The sequence below is a fragment of the Pseudorca crassidens genome, chromosome 12 (genome assembly GCF_039906515.1).
Source record: "Pseudorca crassidens isolate mPseCra1 chromosome 12, mPseCra1.hap1, whole genome shotgun sequence".
Taxonomy (NCBI): Eukaryota; Metazoa; Chordata; class Mammalia; order Artiodactyla; family Delphinidae; genus Pseudorca; species Pseudorca crassidens.
The window spans coordinates 77597524-77619092 of NC_090307.1; the positions used below are offsets into that span (position 1 = coordinate 77597524).

At 57.2% G+C, this 21569-nt stretch overlaps 1 protein-coding gene across 5 annotated transcripts in view; it reads right to left on the reverse strand.

Moving 5' to 3' along the window:
* RBM19 (RNA binding motif protein 19) overlaps positions 1–21569 on the reverse strand; it is a 131617-nt gene that overhangs the window by 12209 nt on the left and 97839 nt on the right. For all 5 annotated transcript variants that reach the window (XR_010933309.1, XR_010933308.1, XM_067700694.1 and 2 more), the window contains exon 23: positions 18453–18573. Coding sequence is in view for 3 of the 5 variants with exons in the window: in XM_067700694.1 (XP_067556795.1) it covers positions 18453–18573 (121 nt within the window). In the remaining 2 variants the exon portion in view is untranslated. The remainder of the gene's footprint in view (positions 1–18452; positions 18574–21569) is intronic.

The following is a 21569-nucleotide window of genomic DNA, read 5'->3' on the forward strand; positions in this document are numbered from 1 at the left end:
ACAGTGTGAAAGGGCATGGTGGGCTCGGCAAAATACATATCCCCAGGGTGCCAAACACTATTGATTATCTGCTCTGTGCTATGGCTCTTATCTTCTCAACAATCCCATGGGGAGGTATTATTATTACCTCTCACAGGTGAGAGCACTGAAGCAAAGACAGGTAAGTCTAAGGTCACTCAGCTAGGAAGTGGTGAAACCAGGACCCAAGACACACCAAAGCCCACCGTCTTTCCTCTTTTCATAAAAGTCTCAGGTGCTGCCCAGAGACTGCCAGGGAGACAAAGGGTGGAGGGGGGAGGTGTGCTGGTCCTCTCGGCCCTCCAGGAAGGGAATGGGGTGGGGGTGGGAGGGGGAAGGCTCTGGGCTTAGATTGACTCTGTCAGTCCCTCTGCTATCTAACCAGTCATTCATGGTCAGCCTCACCCCCAGATGACGCTGGGCTTGTTTTGAGGCAGCTGTCGGATGCTGTCCCAATAGCCTCTCCTTCCCTGGTTCAAACAACACCTCCTCTGTGAAATCCTCCGGGTGGGCCAAATTGCCACTGCGATGCTTAGCTGCCACCTCCCCACTGGGTCTGGGGCTCCTGCAGGCAGCGGGTCTCCCCAGAGCCTAGCCCAACGCTCGCCCTCGAGATGCAGCATCTTGGGTCTCTTCCAGGTGGTCTTGGACAAGTGACTTGACCTCTTTGAGGCTATTTCTCCATCTCATTCCTAAGAACCTGACCCGGACGCTGACCCTTCTCCTCTTCTCCGCGGCTAACTGCCTGACCCGAGCACTCGCACCTTCTCAGCGGACTCTGCTTCCGCCCTCACCCTCAGGGACACCTATTCCCCCGCCAACAGCAGCCCGAGGGATCCTTCCAGGACAGGCTCTCCTGCTCCGCTCCGGGAGTTCTCCGTGGTCATGTCGAGGCACTGCCTGGGCCGGGCCCTCCGAGGCCCGCGAAGCGCGCTCCCACCCGGAGACCCCTGCTCCCCCGTCCCCTCCTCAGAGAGGACTCCCCTGGCCGCTGTCGACAGGTCCCCGCTCTCCAAGCCCGCCTCGCCCCACAGCACTTCTCACCACCCGGCGGGCGCTTCTTCGTCTGGGGACAGAGCTACCCCGTTCACGGCCGTGTCTCCTGCCTTAGCGCACTGCCTGGCACCTAGTGGGTGCCTGTGAGCAGCTGTTGAACGAGGGGATGAGCGAATGGGGCAGAAAGGGGGGACGCGGAGGGGCTGGCCCCTCGGGGAGGGTGAGGAAGGGGTGGGAGGCCCGCCCGGCCGGAGCCTCAGGCCATCATCACCCTGTTGTTAGTCATGAGGAGGGAGGGGGACAGGAGGGGCTGGGGCGGACACCTGCTTCCTTCGCCCCCGCCGCCCCCTCTGGGTTTCCAAATAATTGCCGGAAGTGCGCAACGGTCTCTGGGACTTGGACCTTCGGGCAGGTAGTAGGAGCCGGGAAACAGAAGGGCGGCAAAATAGGACCTGCGGGCCTGTCACTGACGCCCCCCAGAGGCTAACGATGGGATAGGTTTGGGCTCCTGGGCTGGTCCCTGCTCTCCTGGGCTGGCCTGGGGCGCGAGGCGGCGGCCAGTGGAGCAGCAGCTATGATGGTGGCAGCTACCGCTTTCACCTTGGCAGAATTTTTGTTCTTTCCCACGGCTTGAGCATGACTCTGAGACTGGCAAGGGGGCAGGTGCCAGGCACACGGGTGGCTCTTACCCAGCTGGCCCAGGAGCACCGCGCAGGCGGTGACTGGGGCGTGAACTCCGGGTGCCCCCAGTGGCCAGCACAGGGCACCCCTCGGGCACCAGCCCACCTCGGGGACCTTTCAGAGAAGCACGGCCCAGGGTCACCAGGGGCCTGGCCAGCTCCGAGGGCCTCTCTGTCACCGGAACATCCCGAGCGCTGCACTGGCCTGGCTCCACCACACTGTGAGCCAGACTGCGAGAGACCGTCCCAGGGTTGAACGCACAGTAAGTGCTCTGTCATCATTTGTTGAACATAAAAATGGATGAATGAAAAAAAAAAAAATGGATGAACGAATGATTGAGTGAATGAATAAAAAGGGGCACCAATGTGGGTAACTTTTAAAAAGTAAAACTGCAGTTGTCGGGACAGCAAACAAACAAACGGAGTGGCGGGAAGAGAGGCACCACGACTGGGGAAACTGAGGCCCAGAGGGAGGGGCGACATAGCTGGAAGAGGAAACACACAGGACGGGCACTTAACAAGTGGTGTCTCACCTTAGTTTCATAAACCCTCCAGAGGCTGGTGTCATCACCCCCATTTCATGGGTGGGAAAACGGAGGTGCAGAGGAGCAGACACACCGGAGGCGCCCCCCCGCCCCCAGCTAACACGTGGCAGCCCCTGGATTCCGCCTCAGACGGTCTAGTTTGCAACCACGCATGCTCTGTGCTGTGCTCTGTGGCATCTCCCGAGGGGCCCTGCCTGGGGGCGGGGCCAAGATCACGCAGGACCCTGTGGTGACAGGGCGTGTGGCCACTGCGTCTGGCTTTGACCATTCCCGAGCTGCGTGACCTTGGGCAGGGCATGTGCCCCGTCCGAGATTCAACCCCTCATGTATAACGTGGGGGGACAGGGCTGTTCCGCCACCCCTCCCTTCTCTGTGACTGCCTTCTGCTGCCGTCCTGACTCCCCGGGAGGTGAGGGCTCCTTCTTCCTGCAAAAGCCCTTCAGAGCCCCCTGACTTGTCCCCAGCACCTATTGTAACTGTGCTCAGGAACAGTGGGCACTGACCCCACAGCCCAGGCATGGACTGGCTGTGAGGCTGTGAGCAGCAGACTTAGCCCTTCTGGGCCTCAGTTTCCTCATCTGTAATATGGGGCCACTAGGAATGCCTACCTCCTGGGGCTGTGGTGAGCACTGAGGAGAGAAAAGAGCAATGCCAGCACCTGGTCAGGCTCCATGACGGTGCTGCGACCACCATCTTTGTTACTACTGCTCATGTCAGAGGTTGATTTAATGTGTCCCTCTGCCATTAGGCCAGGGAGTGCCAGCAGGGCAGGGGCTGTCACAGGAAGGCTGGTACACAGTAGGTGAGCAATAAATAGTTGTCCAGTAAGTGAATGAAGTGATTTGGCTGGTCAAGGCCAAAGCAGGTATGGTTCCCCCTCCTCCAGCTGGAAACCAGAGGCACAGGGGTCTCCACTGACGGCTGTGGGGTGAGTGGCAGGCAAGTCGTTAGCGACCAGCTGACTCCATGACACCCAGAAGTCAGACAGTCTGAGGTCCCAGCTCTACCACTTAACGCTCGGTGACCTTGGGCAGGTCACTTGTATTCTCGGGGTCTCGGCTGCCTGTCTGTACATTGGGGGTGGAGACGCGACCTCCCGGGGCAGCGGCAAGGATCAGTGAGTTCACTCACAGAGCCTGGCGCCCCAAGGGCTTGGTACCCTGGGGCCTGGTGTATCTGGCTCAGGCCGGGGCCCCCAGCACCGCCCCGCCCCCCAGAGGACACGTCGGGCCCCGAGTCCCCACCAGACAACACCCAGCAACCACCCCCCCCACAGGCCCCATCCGCACGCGGAGCGCCCTGCTTGCCGGGAACAGCTGCTGAAATCCCATCTCCCCGACATCAAAAGCCTCAGTGGGTTTTCACCGAACAAACATAATGCAGAACCAGAGAAAGGTGTAAAATAAATAAACGAAACAAGCTGTGCGTTCTCTTTCAGTATCACAGCTGCACCCGGAGATAAACAACAAGTGAATGTCACCAAACATCAACACCCAAGAAATTAACTTGACAAAAAGCTCAGCCGTCCCCCAGCAACCCCCCAGTCCTGCCCCCATCCCCCTCCCCACTCTCCAGCCACCATTTTGCATTTCTGGAGTTCCCATCTAATGATTTTATTTTTCAATTAATTCCTTGACAGAACGCCAGCCTGCATCTCTCTCCCGTCCCTGGCTGGCGCCGGCGCCCTGTGCACAAGGCAAGGGCAGGCAGGCGGGCGGGGGGCTGTCGGGAGGACAGGGCAAAGCTTCAGGGCTGGTCGGGGAGGAGGGGATCCTGAAAGGAACCCTGAGAGGAGGCAGCTGTGACCGGCCGGGGCGGCCGGGCTCGGAGTTGATGGCGTTGCCGGCTGTAGCCAGGCTGCCCGGCCCGGAGGCAAGCCTGCCGCCCCCTGGCTGAGCCACCTGGGGCCGAGGCCTCCCCTCTCTGTGCTCAGTCTCGGCAGTTACTGAACAGCACCCAGCTCCTGGGGTCCCAAAGGGCGTTAGAAGGGCACAGATGAAGGCCTTTACAACAGCGCCCGGCACGCAGGAGCCGCGGGGGAAAGGTGACGCCCTTACTGTCGTTAATGGGTACTGTTACTGAGAGTGCGTGGGCAGGTCACTTCCCTCCTCTATAAAATGGGGATGGCAGTACCGGCCCTCGACAGATGCGGCGGCCGCGGTGGGCGCCCCCCTCCTGACAGTCACGTACGGCGTTAGCGGGCCGCTCTGGGGTGTATTCATCGCTCCCCGCCTTGAGGGCCAGGAGCTTTCTCTGGCCACAGGGGCACACGTGGCCCTGGCACAGGGTAGGCTGGAAGTGTTGGAGATTTAAGGCCCCTGGAGAAATGTCCCAGCTCCCTCGACTCCAGGGGACAGTTCTGGGGCAGGTGCCACACGGCTCTCAGGGGTCCCTGTGGCCTGTATGGTGGGGCTGTTCACTGCATCCCCCAAACTGGCTCCCCTCCTAGCTGGTCAGGGGCTGCTTCCAGGGAACCCAAACTAAGACACCATTGTCTACAGGTGACCAATTGGAATGAAGCAGGCCTCAGCCGGCAGGCCCACTGAAGGCCATCTGGATTTGCTGACATCACGGAACGTTCAAAAAACCCTTAGTTACTAATATGTAAACACAAGACAGGCTACACAAGAATCTCCATTTCTAGTTTCTCTCGAAACTGGCTGATCTGGCCACACTGGGCCCATGTCCCCACCTAAGGATAACCGATGGGGTGTGTGCCAGTTGCCCCTGGAGATGGGAGGTCTCGTTTATTTGGGTGTTTTCTAGCTGTTCCTGGAGGTCCCGAGCTTGCTACTCCCCGAGACAAAGGGCAGGCGAGGCCTTGGCAAACCGTAAAGTGCAGGCCCGTGTAGCAGGTTTCCCCTGTTAAAACCGTACCTGAGGCGACTCCAACAGGCTGGGGGGGAGGGGGGAGGGGGAGCAGGTGGCCCCTCTCTCCGGTCTGTCCCTCGAGGGGAGGAGAGGAAGGAGGTTAGGGTTGAGAGTGGAGGGCGGGATTCCAGGCTGGGACAAGGCACCACAGCCTTCGGACTCAGTGGCCTGCTGCCCCAGGCCATCGGGGGGCACAAGCAACCTGCAGTCTCCACCCTTGGGGACATTACGGTGCTGGAGACACAGGATGTGGGTCTTGCGAGGGGCTGGCACCCTGAGGGCTGGCCTGGCATGTGAGGCTGCCTGCTCCTGGGTCCCCCTGCCTCCCAGGCTCCAGGCTGGCAGCCCCCATGGGCAAAACCCTCAGATACCGCGATGGGTCTGCCTCCCAGGGCTCTGTTCACAGCAGGCACACACTAGATGATCACAGAATAAAGGGCACTCTTTAGAGAGGATCAGCCTGGCTCCTAAGACCAAACGCGTGGCCCTTGCTCGGTACCAGGAGGTGTTTCATGGATGTGCCTTTGCAGAACATAGCTGGTCCCCCAAGAACCAGGCGTGATCCGAAAGCCCCTGCTCGGGGCTGGCAGACGGGAGACTGGGCCCCAGGCCCACCTCTGCCACCTCAAGGATTTAAGGGAGCCTCTTAACTCCTTTCCTCGGTGTTCCTGTTTGTTAACTGGGAACAGTTACCTGCTCTCCTGATCTCAGGCCTTGAGGGTTCCAGCCCTCAGTCATTCACAGCAAACGGTCATTGAATATATACTATGTGCCAGGCCTGGTGCCAGGGATACTGCCGCCAAAGGAGAAACTGAGCCAGCAGCCACGGAGGCCATGCTGGGGTCCCAGGGCGGGTGGAGCTGGGCTCTGAGCTCTGTCACTCACTGGTCCCAGGCCATCTGATCGAGTTGCTCTCTGTAGAAAGGGCGTGGCAGTAGTGCCCGCCACAAGAAGAGTCAACAGATAAGGCTTGGGTGCACACAGAGGTGTTGAGTCATGTTAAAAGTAACAACGCAGGTGTCGTCCAAGGACACCCAGAGAGCGGGCGGTACTCAGGAAACTGGGAACCTAGCAGGCTGAGCCGGGGCCGACCGTACATGAAGGCAGAGAAGCCAGCATCCCCGGGCTTTGAGCCCAGCCTCTTTGGGCTCCAGGCATGGGCTGGGTGTGGACTCACTCACAGGTCTCCCACGAGCCAGGTGATATTACTGCCCCACCTTCCAGATGCATAAGCAGCTGTTCTAGGGCTTGGGGAAGACTCGCCCGAATGGGGCCTTGAGCACAGATCAGGCTGGTCCCAGGGTCTTCCCGTCACCCCACGGCGATGCCTGTGGTCCCGTGGCTCAGCTGCCCACCCTGCGGGGGGGATGCCAGCCCAGACTCCTCAGAAGGAACTTCTCAACAGGGAAGGCGTGAAACAGACTCAGGCCGCGTGGCAGCGGCCCAGAGCCTGCATCAGCCGTTTTTTCAAGAAGCTATTGGTTCCCAACCCACGGCCTGATAGAATCGTCTGGGAAACCTCAGATACCTGGACCCTACCCCCAGAGGTTCTGATGCAAATGGCCTGGGGTGGACACTGGCTATTGAGACAGCTGTGACTACAGCCGTTATGAATCACAGTGCTAAGGACTCTGGCTCCTGGGAAGCAGGAAGCCCCGGGGCAGCCTGGCGGGTTCTTCTTGCTCTGTGCTCTGGGCATCCAGGGCACACAGGAGTTCCAGGCGGCCGGGCTGGCGGCTCTCCATCCACCAGGGCTGCTGAAGGTGCCCGGCCTGGATTATTGTGGGTTCAGCCCTGGTAGGGCCGTGGGGCCACTAAGCCTGGGGGCTCTGGGGCTTGGTGCTGCATGCGTCTGCATTAGTTACAGATGCTGGAGCGGCCTGTGTGGGCCGGGGAGGCAGGGGAGTGTCCAGGAGAAGGTGACTCATTGCAGAGGACAAAACAAAAAGAAACCAGGAGAGGCTGGAAGGCGCCCCCCACCGCTCCCCGCCCCACTCTCCTGTCTCGGGCCTGGAGGGATCTCCCCATTTCTAGGGGCTTGGTCGACATTAACTACCTGTCCCTTTCCTCTTGGCAAAGGCCCTGGGTTGGGAGTAGAGGCTAAAAAGAAAGAATCAGTAACATCATCTCGAGGGGCCAAGCTGTCTGCACTAGGATCTGTAAGTGCGAATGTGATGGAGTTAAACGGTCTGGGTGGGCGACTATAGGGAGGGCTGCGGACTGCGGCAAAAGAAGAAGAAGAAGAAAAAAAAGCCCATGTAACTCGACCCCAGCTACTCTATGTGAATGTAGGACCTAGGGTGGTCAGACCTGATTTTTCAAGAGAGGCCATAATCTTGACTTTCAGATCAAATCCTCTGATAGCAAAATAGAGACAATTAATTAAAACAAAACACTTTTTCTCCCCCTTATCTTCTATGCAAAATAAAGATCTGTGATCTCAGCCGACAGCTCACCAGTGCAGCCTCTGGTTTACTTTCTCTCTACTCTCTGTCTACAGAACCCCACTAGTTTCACTTGTGGTCATGAAGCAGTAATAACAACCTCCTCGTCTGTGTGTTTTCCTTGGGTTTCTCAGGCCTGGGCCAGCCTACAGTTCAGAAACAAACCCGGCCACCCTCGGTCACCAGCCACAACCCTGGAGGCAAGTCCACCCTCCTCCTGACCCTATTTCCAGCACTCTGGTCCCCAGGTCCCCGAACCCTCATCCAATCCGGGCCCAGCCCCTTCCCCTCCCAAGTTGCTCTGAAATTCTCCTTCTGTCAGTTTAATTCCATGATCAATGAGGAAGAGCAGGAGAAATGGCCCGGCACAGCTGGCTTCCCCGTTAGCCCTAGCAGGGATTCCTGGCCTCACTGGCGACAGCCGAGTGAAATGTTTGCAGAACGCAGAGAACACAAGTCAATAACAATTTAGCAGGATTGGGAGCAAGTACCTTCCCCGCACGGACAGCCGCTCCCGGGGGAAGGGGGAGAGAGTGTGCAGGATATTGCCGAAGCGCTTGGAAATATTTCCAAAACACCACTCAAAGAGGCTCGGGGAGTGGGGGGTGGAAGGAGGGAGGAGTGGGAGGGGGTGACCTGGAGGACAAGGATACCTGCTCCACCTTGCTCCAGGCCCCCCCAGCCTCCCTAGCACCTCTGCAGGGAGAAGCATTCGGCTCTCTGAACCTGGCTCCCTGGCCACAGCTCAGCCATTTGCACCATTGCTAGCAGTTGCCACCGAGGAGACACCTTGACTCCGGCTTCTTGACTTTTCTTCTCTCGATTCTGCCTGCATCAGCTGGGGTGGCCTGGGGCATGTGACAAAGAGTGGGTCTCCCGGCCAGTTTCAACCTCTCTCCTGCTGCTACCCACCGACAGGGCTGGGAGCAGAAGGAAGAACAGATTCAGCACCCTGGACAGGGGCGGGCACCCGCTTCCAAGGGGGCAGGGGTGCAACACCTCCTGGGTGGCCCCGGGTGCCCATAGTGACCTTTCCTCTGTCAGGACCCTTTGTGGCAATCCGGGACAGCCCTCCCTCACCTGTCTTCTGCTGGAGCCTCTGACAGCTCTGGAGGAAGGGCTGCCACAGCAAAGCCTTACGGAGGGGATGCAAGGCACCCAAATGGAGGAATAAAAACGAGGCGAGGGGAGCCTATAGGAACCTTCTGTCTCCAGGTAGCTGGAAAGATCCATGGCAGAGGGATATTTTGAATAATAATTTCTGTGACTTCACATACTTGCTTGAACTTTCCTGAGTGTGATTTTTAAAGCCCGATGATTATGTTTTCAGGGCCATGATCAGTGAGGCATATTTGCAAGGGCTGGCATGGGGATCATGGGCTCTCCTGGTCCCCAGTCTTTTGAAAGTGTGCCGTCCTGTGAATGATTAAGTTATGGGGGGGGGGGTTGGTGAACTGTTGCAGGCTTTAAATATCATCTGTATGCTGATGACTTCCAAATTTATATCTCAGCCCAGACTTCGCTCCTGAGCTCCCAACTCATAGATCTATCTGCTTGACATCCCATGGGGAGTCCTAATAGGTGTCTCAAACCCCATGCGGCCGGATCACTCCCACCCCCACCCACTCTTCCCAGCTTCCAGGGCCTCATCATCACGCAGCACCACCATCCTGTGAGTGGCTCGCTCTGAGCAAAAATCTCTGTACTGGCCTTAATTTCCCTCCTGCTTCCCAGAAGTCTGGCCAGCTCTACTTTTACCACATATGCTCAATCCACTGGCTTCTTTCCACCCTTCCTGTCTCTGTCCCTGCTCAGACTACTGCCGTGGCTTGCTGGGACGACCATAGTGGGACTCCTATTCCATATTCTTACTCCTCTACAATGCATGCCCCATGCAGCAGCGAGGATGAGGGATGGAGTGTAAACCAGGCCATGGCACTCCTCTTTCTAAATCTTCGAGGGATTTCCTACTGTATCTTGCATAACGCCAGGCTCCCTGCCCCACCCCACAAGACCCCACCAGGGAGCCCTTCTGGCCTCTGCAGCTTTGTTTCCAACCACTCTCCACCCTGGACTCATTCTCTAGTCACAATGGCCTGCGATGAGCATGTTTCTGCCCCAGGGCCTTTGCACCTGCGGCTCCCACTGCTCGGAATGATTTCCTCCCAGATCCTGGGCTGGCTGGCTTCTTTGAATCACACAGAAACACTGACTCCTCGGAAAGACTTTTTCCAACCACCACATTTGGAATCTCTCCTCCCTCTTCACACTCCTGAGTGTATGATGTTATCTTTTTGCATTTCCTCCACAGGGCTTGCGATCACCATAACTTTCTCATTATTACCGTTTTTTTTTTTTGAATCATTCATCTCTCCCACTCAAATACTAGCTCCATGAAGGCAGGCACCTTCTCTTTTGCTTGCCGCTTTGTACTCAGTACTGAATAAGGCTGGATAATTAGACGATCAATGGAGAATTGAGTGAGTGAATGAATGAAGTGGGAAGCAAGGCACTGCGGCTTCTGTTCCAGGAAGTGCTGGGGATTCTTTTTTTTAAATAAATGTATTTATTTATTTTTGGCTGCACTGGGTCTTCGCTGCTGCACGTGGGCTTTCTCTAGTTGCGGCGAGCGAGGGCTACTCTTTGTTGCGGTGCATGGGCTTCTCGTTGTGGTGGCTTCTCTTGTTGTGAAGCACAGGCTCTAGGCGCGTGAGCTCCAGTAGTTGTGGCACGCGGGCTCAGTAGTTGTGGCTCGTGGGCTCTAGAGCGCAGGCTCAGTAGTTGTGGCGCACAGGCCTACTTGCTCCGCGGCATGTGGGATCTTCCCGGACCGGGGCTTGAACCCGTGTCCCTTGCATTGGCAGGCGGATTCTTAACCACTGCGCCACCAGGGAAGCCCGAGCTGGGGATTTTTAAGCAGAGGACTCTAGCTGGGAGGATGCGGGTGGTGTTATGATGCCTCTAGAATTGTACGTTCTCTGAGAAAGGGGGGTTATGTGGGAGGAATTAGCCACCCATGGCTTCAGACAAAAGAAGGGCAGCCATCTCACAAGCCCTAGGGGCTGTAAACTTTTTCTGTAAAAGGGGAGATAGTAAATATTTTAGGGCTTTGCAGGCCACACTGTCTCTGTCACAGCTACTCAACTCTGTCCTCACAGGGCGAAGACACAGCTAGAGACGCTACGTGAAAAACGGGCATGGCTGTGTTCCCCCCAAAAGCTTTATTTACAAAAGTAGGCTGCAGGCTGAATCTGGCTGTGGGGCTGTAGTTTGTAACCACGGCCCTACCTGGACTGTGGAGCCCAGATCCAATAAAAGGGGGGATAATTTGAAATTTAGGAACTGCTGGGGGTCTAGGGAGTGGCTAAATACGGTGAGCTGTTCCGTAGTGTGCAGAGCTATGTGCCCTCAGGCAAGTTACTAGACCCCTCTGGGGCTCAGTTTGCACCTCAGAAAAATGGGAACAGCACTTCTTCTAAGGAGCTGCAAGGCTAAAGTGAGAGTGCATGAAACCACCTGGCAATGTCCCCTGCACGCAGTATGTCCTTGACCCAGCTCTCTCCTGTTTTCTTTTTCTCCTGACTTCACCTTTAAAAAGAAGGCACACAACTGCCTCTTCCAGACTAGTGGTGTTTCGAGGGTCAAGGTTAGCGCCACCTGGCTGCACACCATGCAGGGCCCCTCTTGCAGTGCCCAGTACATAGCTGACGTTCCACTAGAACGGGCCCTTCTGACGATCAGGACTTTTGTCTGTTCGTTTATTCACTCCACCGATTGTTACTGAGCACCTACTCTGCGCTAGATGCAGGGCCAAGGCAGTGGGCCTGGAGAGGGCCTTGTCCCCTGGAGGATAAAGCCTCTCGGGGAGCAGGGAGGTGAAACCCCCACACACGCGAACACAAAGTTCAAGGGAGACGAGGTACGCGGTGCCACAAGGGAACTTTCGGGGAAAAGTACAAGCTCTGACACTTTGGCTGAGATCTGAATCACGGGGGCCTGGCCGACGGGGCAAGGGCCCCAGGAGTCGGGCTCCCTCCTTCCTGGCTAGGAGGGCCACCGTGCTGGAGGCCAGTGACCGATGGGACAGGCGCCCATCGTCTGGGCCTGAAGATGGCAGATCTCGCATCCCAGCCTGGCCTGGTTTGGCCGAGGGTGGGGGCGGGCGGGCAGGCGGGCGACGGCGGCGCTGCCAGCCACTTGCCATGCCGCTCATGTCTGCGCTCCCAGCTCCGGAGGCGAAAGGTGCAGCCGCTAACCACAGCCCATCAGTCCTCCCAGCTGGGATAAGACAATGCCGGGAAGCAGAGCCATGCTCCCGGCCCAATAAAAGCCTGTTTGCCCAGGCCTCCCCAGCTGTGCCCGCTGGAAAACAGAGGGCTGTGCGGGCGGGTTGCTTCCGTACCATTATACTCTGTCAGCGGCGCTCGCAGGTACTGCGGCCTGCCAGGGCCCTGAAAGCTGCTCGATGCCGCGATGCCGCGACCCTGCTGGTTTGTAACACGCTCGGGAAGAAAAGGACACAGCCAGTGGCCGACTTTCCTCTTTCTTCCCTCTGCGCTCTCTCTTTTCACCCGCCCGCACCGAGGCACTGAAGTACAGCACTTCACCTGCCGGGGGCTGCCGAGCGGCAGCTGACAAGGCTGATTCCGGGGGCCGGGAAGGAAGGCAGGGAGAGGACGGGGAGAGGGGAGGGCGGTTCTGTGGAAGAGGGCCACCTTGCCCTTCCCTCGGCCCAAGCACCGCTGTCTGGGGTCAAGGGCTTTGCCTATCCAGGGCAGCTTTTTGAACAACTTTCAAAGAGCTGCCCTCGGTTGTTTCATTTGATGGGCATTTCGTAAGCACCAACTCGCAAGGGAATATCTGAGGACCGCCCTGATACCGGGACAGTGGGTGAAATGAAGACCCTCCTGCTGGGGAGCGGGTGCCGGGAGCGGGTGCCGGGAGGGGGGCTTTGAAAAGAGTTTTGGCCGCGGACAGGGAGCCTGGAGAAGTGGCGACGTCCAGACTGGGCGCTGAGTGTTTAGTTCCCACAACTGCCTCGGAAAGCAAGACATCACGCCCTTTTACCAGCGAGGAATCCCCTTCCTCCCCCTTGCTGTTACTGTGTACTAATTAAGAGCCTACCACGTGCCAGGCCTGGGGACAGGTGGCATCTACAGATGCAAACGTACCGTCCTGAGCACTGCCCAGGTGACGGGCTATTCATTCTCATTCATTCTCCCTCCCTCCCTCTCTCTCTCACACGTTCCTTATTGTCCGGGCTTCTAAAAACTGCGGTTCTTCTTTATGTCTCATTCCTCCACCCAGAGAGCATCCTCCCTCGGCCTGGCTCCACCGGAATGCAAGGAAAACAGGGAGTGTTCTTGGTGGCCCAGAGAAGGAAGAAGCATTCGCGCCTTGCAGGGGAGGGGCGGATAAGTAATACTTGCTGCTTTCTCACTGTGCACCGAGAGCTTTAGAGACCTCATCGCCTGTAAGCCCCCCAATTCCCCTATGAGGTAGGCACCCTAGTCCCGCTGTACAGATGACAAAGCTGAGGCCGAGTGACTTACCTGAGGTAACAGAACAGACATGAGGACACACACTAGGGTGGAACGTTAAGGGGTAGCGGTGCCTAGCTGCTCATATGAAGCCAGCAGGATGGCTAAAAGTCCAGGTCTGACTCCTGACTCGGCCACTAGTAGCTGGGCGCCCCTGGGGAAATCATCTGCCCTCTCTGTGCCTCAATTTTCTCGTCTGGATAATGACGGTATTTACCTCCCAGGATTCTGCAGGATTAATACCTGTGAAAGCCCCACAGATAGTACCTGGCGTGGAGCGAGGCTTAACAGATGAAAGTTGTCATGGTAATAATAATAGTAATTAGTATTACGTGGCCTGAACTGCACATGGAGCTGTACCGGGACCCTGACATCCACCCGCGGTGCCGGGGAGGGTCTCTCAGGGCTCCCTTTCTGTGCACTTGGTTAACTCAGAGCCAGGGGCCCCTTCCAGAACCTGGGGGAGGGGGGAATGTGTGGCTTGACCTAGGCTTGTCAGGGACCAATGCAGGAGAGAAGGGCTGGTCACAGGGCCTGGGCAGCTCTCGGCCCACCAGCACCCCATCCCCACAGCCTCCTCCAGGGGAGCTGGAGCTCAGAGGCAGAGGTGAACTCTGATTGTACCGGCCACAGTAGGGCCAAAGCTCTTCTCTATTTCTCTGGCCACCCCCGCTCTGTCCCCGAGGGCAGCTCAGAGGCCACGGTGTCCCCAGCAAGCTTCCTGCTGGTTCCCGCCCAATGGTTAAGACGCCTGCCGTAGGCCCATCTTCCCCAGGGAGCCCTTTGTCGTGGCCTCGGTGCCCAGGCTGGGCAAGTGGGGCTCGGGGCCTCCACCTGAGCCCTGAGTGCCCTCCTGGCACAGATCAGGGCCGGGGGAGGGAGCTGGGCATGGATCCCACCGGCCCTCGGAGTCTGCCAGGGCCCTGGCTGCTCTGAACAATGAGGATTTCAACACAAACAAGCTAAGCATTTTTCACCACAGGGAAGGGGCAGAGCGGGGAAAAGGGTCCAGTCAGGAGGGCAGGGGGCCAGCAGCCCTATTCTGAGTATCGAGGGCAGCCGTGGGCACCCCGTCTCCAAAGACATCAAGCAGACGATGGGGTGGGTGGGTAAGAGGGCTGACATTTGCAGAGCACCTGCTCTCGGCCGACTCGTCTACCCTGTTTCCCCCCGCGGTGTCCTGCTTACTTGGGAAGGATGCAGGGCGCAGTCACCCCAAGGATGGAACGCTGTAGCCAGACTGTCCGAGTTCAACCCCTGCTTCTACCTCTTACTGCCCGTGTGATCCTGGGTAAGCTACTTCATCTCTGCGTGCCTCAGTCCCTTCAGCTGTAAAATGGGGTGATTAAGGGCATCTACCTCCTAGGGGTGTTGTGTGGGTAAAAAAAAAAAGGGCAGCTCGTGCTGCTCGTTTTTGCCCTGACCATCTTCACCAGTACCCCATAAGGCAGTACCCTTGTATCCCCATTTGCAAAATGGGAAACGGAAGCCCCAGGGGCACAGTGACTTGTCCTGGGACACTCAGCTGGGAGGCCACAGAATCCAGGACTTGATGATTCCAAAGTTGATGCTCTTCCTCCTAAAACTAACTTTTTGGGGACCGTGACCTGATAGAAAATCTGATGACGACAAAGATCCTCTTGCCAGAGAGGTAAACACACACGTGCACACACGCACCAGATGATACCGTTTCTGGGTGTTCACAGCCCCTCTGAGGCCAGCCCTAGACTAAGGCCCATGAAGACAAGGTTTCATGGATTCTGGGTTAAAAATCCCTGTCTCACATCTTGCTGTGCTCTGGATAGCATCCTTTTGTTTTCTAAGGATTATATATTGGTTTGGAAAGAGTGCTGTATAAGTATGATAGGTAATTGTTTCAGACTCTTCGGGTCCCGAACTTTCAGGCTACCTCTTTGCTGCCTTTTCACGCCCCAGACAGGTGAGGCCAGCTAGAGGTCTGACACTTGGCCATGTTTGCCAGTGACCCTTCTGGATGGAACACATCCCGCCAAGCCAGGCACTGCTGGTCCCGCCCCCCAGAAAACACCCCCCGACCTCCGCCCTATGCCCTGACCTTCGTGGGTCACCACAGACGCTGGATATTCTGTTTGGAGCTGCCAATCCCTCCCCTGTCCTACTCCATCCCCTGGAAGGAGCCGTCACTGGGGAGCCTGGCCCTCTGGCTGACGGATGGGCCAACGCGAGACCTGGGAGGAGAGCAGAGCAGAGAGGGGGGCGAGCGGGATGCAGGCATATCTTGCCTGGCTCCCTCCCTGCTTTGGTTCAGGGCCCTGGCACTGGCTGCATCTCTCCAAACCTGGGGACCAGCTGGCCATCCCCAAGGCCCCTGCTCTCCCTGGAGCCCAGGGGCATCACTTCCTCCTGCTGCCCCTTCACCTCTGCCCCCTGCCCCCACCTCTGCATGGCAGGCCTGGGGTAAGTTCTGTTCCCTGCTGGGACCCTGACATCCACCCGCGGTGCCGGGGAGGGTCTCTCAGGGCTCCCTTTCTGCGCACTTGGTTAGCTCAGAGCCAGGGGCCCCTTCCAGAACCTGAGGGAGGGGGGAATGTCCCCTCAAGGGGACTCAAAAGAAGTGCAGGGGCTTCCCTGGTGGCACAGTGGTTGGGAGTCCGCCTGCCGATGCAGGGGACACGGGTTCGTGCCCCGGTCCAGGAGGATCCCACATGCCGCGGAGCGGCTGGGCCCGTGAGCCATGGCAGGCTCGCCGCTGAGCCTGTGCGTCCGGAGTCTGTGCTCCGCAACGGGAGAGGCCACAACAGTGAGAAGCCTGCGTACCGCAAAAAAAAAAAAAGTGCAAACACATGGCTGGGCTCTGACACCCAGCGCTGGCCTTGGTGGGGCCTTTTGTCACCTCTGCACCTCGGTTTCCTCATCTGTAAATGGGGACAAGGTAACACGCACATCGCAGGGTGTCAATTCTAAAGCGCCAGCTATGTTTCTCACTAGATTTGGTATTCATCCCCTCCATTTCGGGAAGGGACCCTGTACATCCTGGGTTCAGGGTCTGGATGATTCAGGAGGAAGGAGGCCGTGCGGTAAACACACACACCCTAGATCTAACGGAGGCCCAAGGCTTTTACAAGTGGCATCTGCTACTATAATGCCATGCGTGGGGTTGTGGCAGGGCGGAGCAGAGGGCTCTAGAGCTGGCCTAGAGTTCAAATGTCAGCTGTGCACTCTCCAGGCTTTCTCATGTCTTGGGCACACGGCTGAACCTCCTTCTCTGTCTGTTAAATGTAGACAGCCGTGCCCATGGCTGGAAGGGTTGCCGTGAGGATGAAAGAGACAACGCGTGTCACATACAGAGGACGGCCCGGCACAGAGGAAGCCTTTAATAAACAGTAGCTTTCACGAGTCCCTTTAGTGCTCGGCTGGTCTCAGTTCTGTCATCCGCAAAATGGGGCTAATCAGGCCCACCTCACGGGGCTGTTGGGGCATTAATGGGAAGATGTATGCAAACAACCTGCTGTCTTTCCTGATATTATTATTGTATCTGCCCCTGTCTGGGCCTCGGCCTGCAGCTGATAGGGGGAGACAGCCAATCCCACAGAAACGCCTCCAGCCAAGGCTTTCTGCTGGGGTAAGGCAGTAAATGCTGTCTTTGGAGCTCAGTTTACTGAAGGAGGCTACTCTCCAATGCAGGGCAGGACTGCTGAGTCTGCACTCCCCCGCGGGGCGGGTGGGTGGGGGGCAGGGGGCCGGGAGAGTCCCTTACACAAACATTTGCCGATGGGTGCATTTAGGCTGGTCAATGGCTGTCGATAAGGACAGGCTCTCCTCCTGCACAGCAGGATTTGGGGGCTTATTGAGTTGTGTGCTTGCGACTGCGTACTTAGCCCTGACGGCTCTGCTTTCTCGTTCGCCTTTGCTTATGTATTCCCCAGCCTCGGACTGGTCCAGGCTGGCACGGGGGCCCGGAGATGAACCAATCACAGTGACAGAGGTGACATGACGGCACACGACGGCACGCTCTCCACACTGCGGGAGGCGCCAGTCCAGCGAGGAGAAGAATCGTTAAGAAATACAGGACGGGGACTTCCCTGGTGGAGCAGTGGTTCAGACTCCATGCTCCCAATACAGGGGACCCAGTTTCGATTTCTGGTCAGGGAACCAGATCCCACGTGCACGCTGCAACTAAGGAGCCCGCCTGCCACAACTAAGACCCGGTGCAACCAAATAAGTAAATAGAATTAAAAAAAAAAAGAAATACATGACGACGTGGCAAGGAGGTTTAGAAACACAGGTGGGAGAGCAGAGGACGGAGCCATTACTGATACCTGGGGGTGGAGGGTGGGGAAAGGGAAGGCTTCTTGGAGGAGGTGTCATTTGAGCTGGGCCTTAAAGGCTGGATAGTCACTTGCCAGGTTGGAAAAAAAGAGAAAAACAAAACTGAGAGGCAAGGCATTCTAAGCACAGGGAACGGCATATGCAAAGACACAGAGTCCTGCCTGGCGTTTGGACGGGAGGTGTGGTGGGGAAGGATTAGGCAGGAAGGGCCGCTGGGGTGGGCACGGGGGTGTGTTCTGAAGGGTTTGGCAGGTGGAGCTAGAGTCAAAGGGCTTCCACGCTGTTTCTAGACAACGTGCTAGAGAAGGCGAGGCCTGTGTGAGGCCTCTGGCTGCCCTCCCCAGACACACTGGCCGCCCCGTTTCTCGATGTGTCACGCTCATGCCAACCCCGGGCAACCCTCCTGTGGGCACAAACGCCACCTCTGCGGGGAGGCCCTTCTGGACCCAAAGCCCCCCGAGGTCACCGCGGCACTCCTCGTACTGGGACACGGCAGGGGCTAAGTATTTTCTGGAGATGGACTGCATTACGGGCGAGGCTGTGTGAGGCCACCAAGGTGTATAAGAGGTGGGGCTGGGTCCTGTGACCATTGGGGCCCGGGCAGGAAGCGGAAGGCGCTCAAACTGGATAACTGAGGAGGGTCCAGTAAACAGGTAGCAGGCGCAGGGAAATCGGGGCAAGGGGTCCCTGGGTCAGCCACTGGACCCTGGACAGAGAGTGCTGGGTGCAGAGAGCCACTGCATGTGAGCTGTGGCCTCTGGGGGCAATGACAGCCAGCCGGCAGCAACCAGGCAGGAAGTGAGGGGGGGCGGGGGGATAACCACCCTCATCCAGGCTGTTCCTCTCCCCGATATCCTGCCAGGCCTCCCAATGACCTGACTTGACTGGGAAACCAAAAGGGCATGGAGGCCACCAATGCCACCCACTCGTGTCAGCACCTCCCACTGGCACAGAGAAGCGTATGGATGGCGGAGGGTAGATGTGAAGGAGACGGAGGGAGGTCCAGGAACCCGGCCCCCCAGCCCGGCCGGCGGACGGCAGTTCTCTTACCGTGGAAGCGCTCGGCCGTCTTCCGCCGCAGGGCCTGCAGGCTCACCTCGGAGTCGGCCCACTCCAGCACCAGCCTCCGGCCGTACAGGTGGGTGCTGTGACACAGGGCGTTGAAGGCCCTCTGGAACGAAACACAGCGCGTGAGCCAAGACCCACCGGAAGACGCCACAGCCTGGTCTCCCACCCGCCAGCACCGCAAACCTAGGCCAGCTCTGGCCCCGTGACACCTGCTTCCCGGGGCGGGTGTAGGGAGCTGATGGGCACTTCTATTCCATTAGTGGGTTACGTGCCCAGGGACAGTGCTGCAAGTGGCCGTGTGCTCAATACGTCCGCTCTCTGGGCTGTGACTGGTGCCTGGGCCGGGCAGCCGGCTTCCCTCCCGTGTTCCATCCCATCTGGGGACGGCGACCCCGTTAGGCGGCTGGCCTCCCACCCGGCTGCCAGGGGCAGTGCCTCTGAGGAAGCCGAGCCCATCCGGCCCCTCGATGACAACCACAGGGGCCCTTCACTGTCACTGGGCGGCACCGTCCTCTGCGGGTCCTGGGGATTCTGGCCCCCATCTCTCTCTGCTGGCCTCCGCTGAGGCTCCCTTGGCCACCGCACTGCCGTGGTGCCCCAGCCACTGGCTTCCGCCCCGGGCTCAGCGGCCTGGGACCTGCGCATGCTCTTGCCTCCCGCTCTTCACTCTTCCTGACCCCGCCCCCCCGCACTCTGCCTACTTCCCTCTTTTTGATTTTTGTTTTGTAACAGCTTTCTTGGGATATAACTCACCATACATACAAGTCACTATCACAGAAGCCACCCGTCTACAATTCAATGGCTTTTAGTCTATTCATAGTCGTGTGACCACCACCATACCTATTTTAGAACATTTTCATCATCATCACTGCAAAAGAAACGCTCTACCCATTTGCAGCCACCCCTATTCCCCCTGCCCGCCGGCAAGCACTAGTCTACTTTCTGTCTCTGTGGATTTGCCTGTTCTGGACACTTCCTACAAATGGATTCATATGGCACCAGTGAGTTCCCTCTTAAACATCACCAGGTCTAGAGCTAAATTGGCTCTGTGCTGGGGCTCTTCCCAAAACACCCCTGAGGTACACAGAGGTCACTGCACTTGGTAGCCAGGAGCTTGGGCTCTGAGGCCACCCTGCCTGGGCAGGGCAGGTCCTGCACTTCCTAGCTTCAAGGCCTTGGGCAAGTTAAATGAATCTCCCTGGCCTCAGTTTCCTCATCTGTAAAATGGGAATGTTAACGGCACTATCCTCTAGGGTTCTACAGAAGAAGACAAAGAGTTAACATGCAAAATGCCCAGAACACTCTGGGGGCGCACAGTAACTGCTCAATAGATGCTACTTCTCGTGAAGGTGGTGTTGCCACCACAGACATTTGCAATTTCTCTCGGCACAGAGGCCTCGGGTTAGTGCTAGGTTGAAGGCGCGGGCTCCCAGGCGCTGTCAGCACCAGGGAGCAGCAGTGGCCAGTGGTGGCGTCTTGGTCTCTGCTTCTGGGTTGCAGGCAGCGCCACCTGCTATGAGAAGAGGCACCACGGGGTTTGTCCCTCTTGCTTCTTTGATGCTGTGAAGAGGCAGTGTATAACCAGGGGTCTGGATTGGAACCAGTCCCTCTCTGGCCTCATCTGCACTGTGACTGTTAGAGGTTGGACTGGATCCCCCAAAAGAAGAGATGTGGAAATCCTAACCTGGCACCCCAGGTTGTGACCTTATCTGCAAACAGGGTCTTTGCAGATGCAGTTAAATTAAGGCGAGGACATCCTGGAGTACAATGGGCCCCTGATGTAGTGTGACTGGTGTCCTTACAAGAGATGGCCATGTGAAGACACAGGGTGAATGCACGTGACAAAGGAGGCTGGAGTGATATCCACAGCAGGGAATGCAGGCTGTCGCCGGAAGCTAGGGGAGAGGCATGGAATAGATTTTCCCTGAGAAGAACCAATACTGCTGACAAGCTGATCTTGGACTTTCGGCCTCTAGAACTGTGAGAGAAGACATTTCTGTTGTTTTAAGCCACCCAGTCTCTTACAGCAGCCTAGGAAGGCAACAGTGGCCTTGGGTAAGCCAACTGCCCCCACATGAGCTTCAGTTTTCTCACCTGTAAAATGGGGCTAACTGTGAGACTTACATACCATCAGCCCCGAGGGTGGCAGAGGGTAGGTATCTGATAGACGGCTACATCTGAAAAGCACCGGTGCGAGGTGGGTGGGACATGCGTCTTTTAAAAATTAGACATGGGCCCAAATTAAAGAAATGCTTTTGTTCTCCTTCGTGCTTTTCTGAGAAGGGCCAGGTGCAGGAAACTTTTTCTTTTCTTTGTTTTTTTTTTAAACGTTAATTTAAAAAACTCTTTCTGACTGCCAGCAGAGCCTCTGCATTTTTTTTTCCATGTGGATATAAAAATGCATCTGGACTCCAAGCCGGAATGGCCCATTCAGAGCTTTAAAACACACGCATTCTCAGCTGGTGAGGCAGAGAAACAGCCTGACTGGGGGAGCTGGGGTTTTAAGAGCGGGGAGTGAAACTGGTCGGGAGTCTGGCATGGCGGGTACTCCATCCTGGTGCCAGGGTCCCTGAGGAGCTGCGGTTCTGGGGACACGGTCGGATGGGGGCGGCCAAGAGGTGGCATCTGGTAGGAACTAAGTCAGAGTCAGAACAAGGGGGTACTGGAGCCTGGCAGGTGAGTCCAGGCGAGATGCCCCAACTCCAGCCGTCATATCTGTGTTTCTTTCTTACCCTTGGAAACCCACTCTCCATCCCTGTGGCACACAAAGCCTGGAGCGGTCTCTGTTCATTATAGGAGTTGCTAAAAATTCCCTCTCCCAGCCTCTCTCTGACATCACCCCTTGCAAATTCTCATCTCTTCTTTGGAAGGGCTTTTCACTCTAAGAAGTGAGGGGGCACGGCAACTAACACTGGGGGCTCTGGACCTGGGCTACTATGGTTCAAATCCCTGCTTCATCGCTTACAAGCTGTGTGATCTCGGGCAAGCTGCTTAACCTCTCTGAGCTTGAGATTCCCCACGTGTAAAATGAGAGGCAGCAGCAAAGAATGGATGCGCACATTCAATGAACTATTAAGTCTGACGCCACACTGCCTGGCA